Here is a 10,415-nt window from a genome sequence, read left to right as displayed (position 1 = left end):
GTCAGACGAGACTTTTTTTTAATTTCTTTTTACGGACCCCCATTTGATGATAATCAGGAATATAGGGTTACAGAATTATTCGACAATATTATCACGACTTTATAAAACGCCTGTCAAGCTGATTACTGTTTTTAAATATTAAAAAAAAGATGTAAAATAGAAACAGTATACTTTTAACAGGTAAAAAATCGCGAAATAGTAAGGTGCTATTTTTTAATGCTCGCTAAATCATAGTAAAGCCAACGAATTTTTTTAGTTTGCGCGTGCAAACGATTAAACTAGTTTTATAGCTTCATAAAACAACCTTGAATATTTCGTACAGTTTGATTTTGTCTCATAAAACTAGGTTTAGTTTTGTAAAAACGCTTAGATATAAGCATGAAGAAAATAGGCAGGGGTCAATATGACTTTAATTTGAGATAAAAAAATAAAAAAATATCGGTTTAACGTTATATATATGAAGGTTACATGGCAACGGTCCTACTAAAACACGCCCGGCGGGGCCCGGTGAAAAAAAATATACTAAAACACGCCCGGTGCGGGGCCCGGTGGTACGAATCATACTAAAACACGCCCGGTGAGTACTTCGTGCAGTGGGAGCTTTCCCTATGCAAGATCCACCAAAATGTGATGTGTGTACAGATTTTTAGCCTAATGAGACCCCCGAGTTGAGGTTTTTGAAAATTAACTTTGATTATGGATGTACGAAGTTTGTTTCGTTGTACACTTACATAATGAACTGTATTTTTAGCAAAGGTTTATTCGTTGATTTTTGTTAATGGGGGTGGGGTAGGATGGGACACCTTTTCATTCTATTTCTCGTCCCATTTGGTAGTAAGCAAAGAACATTCAAAGAATTATAAAACCATGTCCTCACGACTATGTTGTTAATTGTTTTTTAGACTGTTGTTCATTGTTTAAAACACGATCAGGATATTTAAATATTATAGTAAGACGGGGGAAGACGGGACACCTTTACCATATATATCCAAATTTTCTGTTCGTGTTTTAAACAGTTAGCAACAGTCTATGGAAGTCGCGAGAATACGGTTTTATAATTCTTTGAATGTTCTTTATTTACTATCAAAACGGACGAGAAAACAGAATGAAGAGGTGTCCCATCTTCCCCCACCCTATACTATAGGTGCTAAAAGTGTCCTACCTTACGCCACAGTACTATACATACACTTATACTTGATCGAAGTTTTATTATTAAAATTGGAGTTTTAATATTAAAAACTTTGAAAAACGAACAATGTAGGCTAACTTTTAAAACATAATATGTAAATATTAGACATGATGGGTCTTTTAGTTACCGTGTTCGGCTTTTCCGTATTCGGACACGTTGTCGAGCTTTAAGTAGAAATATAAGCCCTTAGTCGCGTGATCTCACGTTTGTTTCTATTTTACCAGAGCGATAATTAAAGAACTTGCGAATTACGTGTCCATTTTCATCATCATGTTTTATTTCCCATGCACATTTTGTTACTGCGGTGACGTGCGAAGCAAGAATGTAATTTCTATCACCGAAAATTGTCCGTTTTATGCTTTGAAGACGGACAATATCTTCTAATATTTTCACATGTTCTGTTTCACACACACATTTTGGTGGGTCTTGCATAGGGAAAGCTCCCTTTACACGAAATACTCACCGGGCCTCCCACCGGGCGTGTTTTAGTATGACCGGTTCTACCGGGTCCTCACCGGTTCCACCGGGCCCCACCGAGCCCCACCGGGCCCCGCACCGGGCGTGTTTTAGTATATTTTTTCCACCGGGCCCCGCCGGGTGTGTTTTAGTAGGACCCCATGGCAAAGAAACTAGCACAGCCTGTTAAATTCGGTAGGTTAACTACAAGTTGCAGAATACTGCTAATGTAAATACATTTCAATTTAGAGTCCCATCTTCCCCCACATTGTAGTTTTGTATGTTTTCATTGCCAAACTTTGAAAGATTTGCTTTTAATTTAGTAATTTATACCTCAGGGGGTTTTCAACTATAATATACTGATATATATGATAAAAAGATGATATTTTAAATAATCTTCGAAATTTAGTCATTTGCTTTCGGTGATAATTTATAAGAAGTGGCTTGTGCCAAAAACATGGTAGTAATACCCAGTTTGTAGCAAAACTAAAAACTTATCAATAGTTATTATCAATTTTCTGTTATTACAAGTTCATATACATTTGTAGGATACAATATTTATTCATTTATGTTCGAACATTACCCATTGTCGTTCAAACAATACCATTGTTATGCAATAATATAATGTATAGGTAACATATCAAAAAAACTATATCAGTAAGGCAAGAAAAGGAATGTTTTGACCCAATTTTCAAAGTGTACAGTATTATTTTGTGTTATTTACGAATATTCCTATTTATAAATACACTTAATAATCAAAATTAACAATGGTTTTAAACTGTCTCATCTTATCCTGTGTGTTTTCAAATTTGTAAAATTTCAACTGTTGTGCGGATCGCTAAATAACTCCTCGTGTGTTTTATTATATTTTATTAAATTGGTGTCAATTAATAAAGGAATGATAGTACTAATTCGTGGTATTACCCAAAAACTGTCATCTATTTTGATTTTGGAAATATTTGGCAATATGTGTTTAAGTGTCCCATCTTCCCCCATTGTACTATATGAATGTTTTAAATCTTCATCATTGTATAAAGACCGTAATTGACTACCCGTCTTTTATGGGATTTTACTAAATGCTACTTAAACAACAACAGCGTTCAGTATACCGATCATAACTAATTAACCAAACTCCATATGTTTTTATTTATAGATTTATCAAATTAGAATGGACATGTTGTGTTTAATTAGTGGGAATGTGAGTTATGTTAATAGAAGCGTGAAACATGACGTCATCCCTATCGAGTTTATCGCTAAACCTTCTATTGATTGTGACGTCATCCAATCTGAATTTCAAAGCTTAAATGTAGCGGTTACGAGACCTTCGTTTGTTTGCACAAAATGGTTTAAACAAAATGAAACGTTACGAGCGTTCGCGTTTTACGGAGATCAATGTCAACCACCAGATGATTGTCAAGAACACACGTTAGAATCAACCGATGATGTTTCGTTTCACTCGGTTGGTTATCAACCTCTTACCTTTATATTAATATGGATTCTCGCTATCACTGCGGTGGTCGGCAACATGATGGTGATCTACAATTGCTTCCGAAAGTTTGCTAAAAAGTTTCGATCGTTCACTGAAAATGAAAAGATCCACGTTTGGTTGGTGACAAACCTTGCGTTTGCTGATCTTTTAATGGGGTTTTATCTGACATTGTTTGCAATTGCTCACCATTATTATCAATATCAGTACAATCTGGACGAAAGATATAAGTGGCTTTCAAACCGGTGGTGTTTCGTAATGGGTGTAGTTTCATTCGTATCTTGTCAGGTATCTGTCACCTTGCTCGCAATCATAACAACATACAGGCTTCGAAGCATTTTGTGTCCATTCCAGTCCCGAAATCCTCAGTTTAAATGCGCTATAATTACCACAGTAATAACTTGGACGAGCTGGACCTTTCTCTCCGTCTTACCATTACTCAACATTGAACCAATACACACAGTGTTCAACAATTACGTTCAACCCTACTTTGTCCAATGCCCAGAGAAATCGGATATTCATTACACTTCCCTTTTTCAAACATTAAAACAGGCCACTGAATTCGCACAAGCTAACTGTGGTGATGTCGTTCGTAACGTCATAAGTTTACCGCCAAGCCCGACGTGGACCGAAATGATTTATGTCGGACAACGTCTTGGAATCATTTCCACTGACAGCAGTTTCAGTTATTTTGGGTTTTACAACGAACAGAGCGTTTGTATGTCAAGATATTTTGTTCCATTTAGCAGCAGATCAATGCCAGTGACCATGGCAATCATAACGTACAACCTGATCTTGTTTTTCTACATAGCTATTGCTTATATCGTAATTTGGAAACATGCCACAACGTCGTTCTCATGTAGACAAGCCATTTGCTTATTTGGAAACAATAAAAACTGTGACGAATCTACACGGCGGAATAAACGAGAACAAGACAATTTCTCGTTACAGCGACGAATAATGGTTATCATTGTAACCGACTTCCTGTCATGGGTTCCTTTATGTTGTCTATCTGTTTATTACGTTATAGAGACAAGTTTGATCGAACAAAGTGGATGCGATTACCAGGAGTATACTAAAGGTTGGACGAAGATATTTTCCGCTTACACATTCGTTGCTATTCCAATAAATAGCTCCATCAATCCATTCGTATACTCGACATCTTACTGGAGAGATGTTCGGTCACGTGTTCGTCGAATTTATTCCACTAAAGGAAGCCCAGCCAGTGAAGCATTGGACGGAAATCAGCTTTAAAATTCTAACAAATGGAAATTAAATAAAATACATGTCTTAACAAAAAGATACGGACCCTAACATTGTTTGCAGTAATGTTTCCGTATGGGCCATTTCAAAACTTTATTTCCCTAGTTAACTTTTTGTACATTATATAGCATTGTATATAGCTATGGCGCCCTCTATAGTTATAGAGGTAGCCATGTATATAGCACGTTTTTAAATTGACAACGTTTGTTGAGAGTCGTGACTCGTGACGATTATAAAAGTCTGTAAATATTCTTGGTTCAATACCAAATGTGACGAAAAAACAGTATATGGAATTATGTCCCTTCTTTCCCTATCCCCATTGGTAAAATCCTTGTTTTAAATATAACCGTTAAAATCAGGTACTGTTTATTATATTGCGCTTCCGGGCGAGTGCGGAGTCACTGGCTTTAGGAAACTGCGTTCGCTAATCAATTAACCACAATGTTTTGTTGGTCTCATTTACCAGTCGCTTTGCATGTAACACGTGATATGTAGACGCATATTAAAATATAAACAACCAATTAATAGTAGCCTAACATGTTTATGTAGTTGTCGTAATATTATTGATTGTTGTGCTGACCGTCATTAAAGAAAACTATGTCGCCGTGTGTCATGATTGCTTGTTTCTACATAATTGAGGGTAACTTTGGATTTGGCTTTCTGCATGAACTTTTTTGTAACAATAAATAAGTATGTCTAAAAACGTATGATTGGTTTATATGAACTCAATACACCAGCAAAATAAAGATAAGGTAGATTTTGTACTGGTCGAAATAATATACATTTATTCCTGTAAGGGTCCAAGCTTTAAAGTTTAAAATATATAGTTTCGCTTTTGCACATTAAAACACAGATTTTTGGATTTGCATAAAAATTAAAAACCTCTATGCCACAATGCCTCGCGGGCACGTCGTGATGATATGGGCGGCAGTCGCCGATGGCCAACGGCACTTTAATCGCGCCACGGAACGATTGTTTTGTGACCACTCTTCAATTTCTTGAACCATGTTTTCCAAGCTTTTAGTCAGCAACTCTTTGATTGTTGTTGGTATTGTTATGTAATCAACGGGTGCTAAGCTTCGAAAAAGGTAGATGAAACAAGTAGGGCAATAAATAGCCACGAGGTATTTCTTTTACTTAAGTTGTATTGCATGCGCTACACGAGCAATGAAAGGTTCATATTTTATACAGAAACTAGAACACAATAATAAATCGCATAACAAGCAAATGGTGTAACGTCAGTACTGAGAGAGTAACACTTAAAAAAAGAGTGAAGAATGATCATATTTCTTGTTTATCGATAGCGCTTTCTTAGATAATAGTAAACTCTACCGCTGCAATGCGTTTAAGGCAATTTTTACACATGGACTTAAGGTGGCGCACTTTCATTGTGACGTTTTCAATTGCTTGCTGCACGTTTTTTTACATGTTCCAAATCACGTGAGTACAACAACCAAATCATCCACAGTTTTATATACAAATATGTTTATTATGAGCTAAGCATGATAAAATGTTACAGGTCTCGTAAAAGCCGAGTAATCGTTGAAGGCAAGTTCACAAAGACAGAACGTAAGTCACCGGGTGATCTAACCAGGTGATCTCTTACCAATTATTACACTTTATATGTCATTACGCCTATACTTGCAAACAAAGTTATAGTGTCTGTTTAAAATAGAAAATTTAAAATTGACCCTCAAACATTTTAAATTGTTTACCAGGGTTTGCAGTTACCGGTTACGAACCACTATATTAGTAAAGTTTATTAAGGACTATGTTCTAGCACTTAACAATAACTATCATCGTCAATACATAAGCCGATGTAACCGTCCGTAACCATACAGGTTGGTTCCACAATAATGATGCTGGGGAATCATTCGATTTACAAGAAAGGCAACATATAAGAAACGCTATGTCGGATGTAGAACAGATTCAAGCAATGGTCAGACATCAGCTCATTAAAATTTACCAAGAATCACCAAAGGCGCAACCTCTCGTGATTAAAATGATTAAACAGTTTCTTCCACTGAAAAGGTAAGAACAAGTATAAGTTATTGTCATTTTCAGTGGCAACACAGAGGTGCATTGTAGCTATAAGCATGGCATGCATAGCGCATATCATTTCGAACAATGCTTTGTAACTGATACTCTATAGTAGTGTTTGGTCCATAGCGTGCTTTAACGACTGCCGTTACGGCTAATTCCTTGGCTTATTAGATTTTATTTTGTATGTAATGTAACTTAATTTATTCTCGCGTCGCCGCAAAACGTCAGACGTTATAACACGGGTATAGTAATACACCTCGTACCAGCTTACGAGTAAACACGTATAGGCTACGTTACTGTTAGTGATTATTTTTTTTAGTTTTTTTTTATGTATAGCTGATAATTTGGACAACCCATTAGCAAACACTTTGTTGGAGCAATTGCCGTCTTTGTCCAAGGACGCCCACAATGGTAGCAAAACGAGCCTTGAATCCATTACCTCTGGGTTACAGACAGGCGCGCTATAACCACTTTACCACGGCGCCGGACGATTTTAGTTCTCGTATTTGGAAAAAATTATAAAATGATGTTATATGCTATAAGTTATAAGTTTAATACCTTATACAACCTGTACAATGATACAATATTGAGAAGACTTTTAGAATAACGTTTGTATTTTCAGTGCCCTGACCGCCGAAATCGAAGAGTTAAAAGAGCTAACAAAGCAAGAGGATGGAGAATTATTCAAGAAACTAAGGAAGACTGTGGCAAGAAGAATTGATCTCAACCAGGTAAGGTGTTGATGGGACCTTTATTATTTAAAGACTGTATCCCTACGAACACCTTTAAAACATAGTTATATAAACGTAATGAATAGGCATCCTAAATGGGTACGCGAGGCATCAGCTCACCACTTCATTGAACACCGTGTAGTAGTTAACTATGCAGGGCACACATTTAGAACTTCTTGTCAAGACATACAACATGAATGCGGACCATGCGGTTAAGATTAGCAGATGAAAAAGCGATTTGGATTCCATCGCATTTATTCTCGTATATGGATCTGGCCTAAAACATTTATTCGTCTTAATTTTTGTGATATTTGTTTATAGAATCCTGCAAAATGCTCTACAGCGAAGAAGTTGTATTGTAATGTTCAATCCGCATGCGGATTTGGTTGCATCATACATCATTATACAATCTGCTTGTTCATATCTCTCGGTACAGGAAGAGTAATGATGTCTAATATGAGTAACCTCGCTTACCCAAACATGGACAAGATATTTCTTCCACTAAGCAGAACATGTTTAACAGCTGAGGGAAACGTTGATGACTACCCGGAATGGGAAAGTAAGTTATAAAATGTTACGCTGGTATAAAATTTACAGCGAAAAGGGGACATTTTCTTGGCGTCAAAATTTTGAAACTTTTTTAACATTCCATCTTACGCTTAAGGTCCAAACGACGAGCATCCAAGTTCTTCAGACGCACCAATCGTAAAGGTGTCTATCGTTTACCACAGAGATAGAAAAACGCCATTCGCTCCCTGGACGGTGCCAAAGGATTTAATTCCAAGTTTAGAACGGATTCACGGCAATCCGATGTTATGGTGGATCGGACAGTTGCAATCTTATCTTATGCGACCTCAAAAATGGCTCTCTGATTCAATCAAAGAAGCGAAAGGCGAAGAATTTCAGCATCCGATAGTGGGGTAGGTATAAACTAAGCAAAACAAGAGTAACGAAAAAAAACTTACAAATTGTCACCTGTTAACTGAAAGTTAAAATCCTGTGTACATAAAAAGACTAGGCCTGTATACCAGGTTACGAGGTTAAAACGACACTTATTTTTTATTGAAATCGACTAATCTGTAAAAATTGGGGTTCTCATATATTTATCAACTTTTAAAACTTCAAACCACAGGGTACACGTTCGAAGATCTGACAAAATATCAGAAGCCTCATATATGGCGAACGACGCTTACATGACAGCGGTATCAGACTGGTATGACACCTACGAGATGCGACATCCAAACGAAACTGTCGTCAGAAGAATATTTCTTGCAACCGATGACATATTGATCGGATCCCAACTCAAGATTACGTAAGTTTGCTGCCACGTAATGTTAATAAAACAGAAGACCTTAATATCCTGATATAAGATCTGATTGGTATATAGAAACACAACGAAACACCTCACAAACTTAAGCAAACCATCCCTATGTCTACGATCCATGGCTAACTAGATAGATATCTCTATATAGTAGGCCCTGTATATGGTGGTGTAAAATGTTGGCAAACATTACAGAAGTATATGTTATTCTTAAGTTTACAACCTAATGTAGTAAATAGTATCGAAAGCACTATACGATATTAAAGATATCTTTACTTAACATTATATTGCAGCTACCCAAAATACAGGATTGTGCAGATACAGAAGAACGCTGTTGTTGCGCTTGCGAAACGTTTCAGCGGATCTGGTTTGGAAGGTATTCTACAAGACGTTTTCCTGATGGCCGAATGCGATTATTTTGTTGGCACAATGTCTTCAAACGTAAGTAAATTGGTCATTAAGAATGTGATGGAATTAATATTTGTTGGATTTTAGCATAAAAAATAGAGCGAGAGATTTGTTGACAAAATCTAAGGCTGAATCAATGCAAATCTGATTCTTTGAAAACGGCGCTGTAGTGGCATTTAATAAACACGACTTAAGGCGAAACGCGACGATCAATATGCGCGTTACTAAAAGAAAAATATAACAAATCCACATTTTCGTTCAGGTTGGAAGACTTGTGCACGAACTGATGCAGACACGCGACTATGATACAAGTAATGCTGCCATCACAATTGACCACTCGTTCAGATATTATGGCCAGTTTCCGGAGAGACATTTAGTTTTAAATGACCACCACGCTGAAAACCCCTGCCCCCCTGAGTTCGAACCTCTACCTCCCAACCAGTTCCCAAAATATGTGAGAGAGAGATTGCAATTGGAAAATATTCTCAAGCAAGGGTGCGAGGTGGAATTACGAAAAGGTGATATAATTGATGCGTGGCCAGAACTAAACAACAACTACATGAGAGGTGGGGTGAACATTAGGAGCGGTCGGTGGGGTCTTTACCCCAAGTTTAAGGTGAAACAAATAATCGAACCAGCCCCTTATCCAGTTATCGAGAATACAAGTTTGTAACAATACGAAAGAACAATATATGATTGTGTTTTCAATGTGACGTCATATGATTTCACTATAAATATTAAATTCTTTAAGTATCACTGTATATTACCGCTCACGTGACTTATTTAATGTTTGCATTTCGATTTTTAATTTGACATTCAATAAACTTCCATATTCGAGTGCGGCAATCGCCCTGCGCGGTGTTGCGTTATGCTACATTGCCAACCGGTGCCTGGTATCTATTACGTCATAACAGAAAACAAATCAGGTGCAATCGATAAGTCGCGACCTGTGAGTTAATAATTGAAGAGGTTCCAGTATTTGATTTTACCATGACGTTTACATGATCTTGGAGGATAAACTTTGAATCCAAGGACTCGTAATTACTTTCCATCATTCGAAAACGCGAAGTTCCCACTGATCAATTATTACGTTAAACAGTGGGACACAATGAAAACTTTATGATTTCAGTGTTTCTACGGTTTTACAGTAAGTTACATAACCCTAAACTAGTTTAAAACGATTTTCAATAGGTATTAAAACGAAAAAAACGATCTCACAGTTTCGAACCGGCGTATATATTTATTGACGCGGTCACCCATTCATCGCAGTGTTGGTTTATGCGGGAGTTTTCGATCCGGAAAAATGGTTTATTGTTTGTTCATTGTAACGTAATAACACAATGTGGAATGCCCCCTTTCCATAATAACACAATAGAGTGTCAAAAAAGAATAGAAAATAATAAGGAATAACACTGGGAAAAAGCGGCTTTGTTGACGTTCCAGGTTACCAAAGGCCGGCATTAAAGGTTACTATAGGTCACAATTCATCCGGCTGGAGGAAGAAAAACAAAATGGTTG

At 36.9% G+C, this 10,415-nt stretch overlaps 1 protein-coding gene across 1 annotated transcript; it reads left to right on the top strand.

The window, feature by feature from the left end:
• Window positions 1–5,715: 5,715 nt before the first annotated feature.
• Window positions 5,716–9,756, top strand: fut8 (fucosyltransferase 8 (alpha (1,6) fucosyltransferase)). The gene is given in 9 exon segments (NM_001135027.1): window positions 5,716–5,834; window positions 5,914–5,963; window positions 6,236–6,425; window positions 7,060–7,168; window positions 7,490–7,727; window positions 7,833–8,088; window positions 8,301–8,480; window positions 8,783–8,930; window positions 9,160–9,756. Coding segments are annotated over 9 exon segments (1,683 nt in total). The 5' UTR covers window positions 5,716–5,733; the 3' UTR covers window positions 9,571–9,756.
• The last annotated feature ends 659 nt before the right edge of the window (window positions 9,757–10,415 follow it).

Source organism: Ciona intestinalis, chromosome 11 (genome assembly GCF_000224145.3).
Source record: "Ciona intestinalis chromosome 11, KH, whole genome shotgun sequence".
Lineage (NCBI taxonomy): Eukaryota > Metazoa > Chordata > Ascidiacea > Phlebobranchia > Cionidae > Ciona > Ciona intestinalis.
Note: the sequence above shows the minus strand (reverse complement) of the source record. Positions and strands in the feature narration are given on the sequence as shown.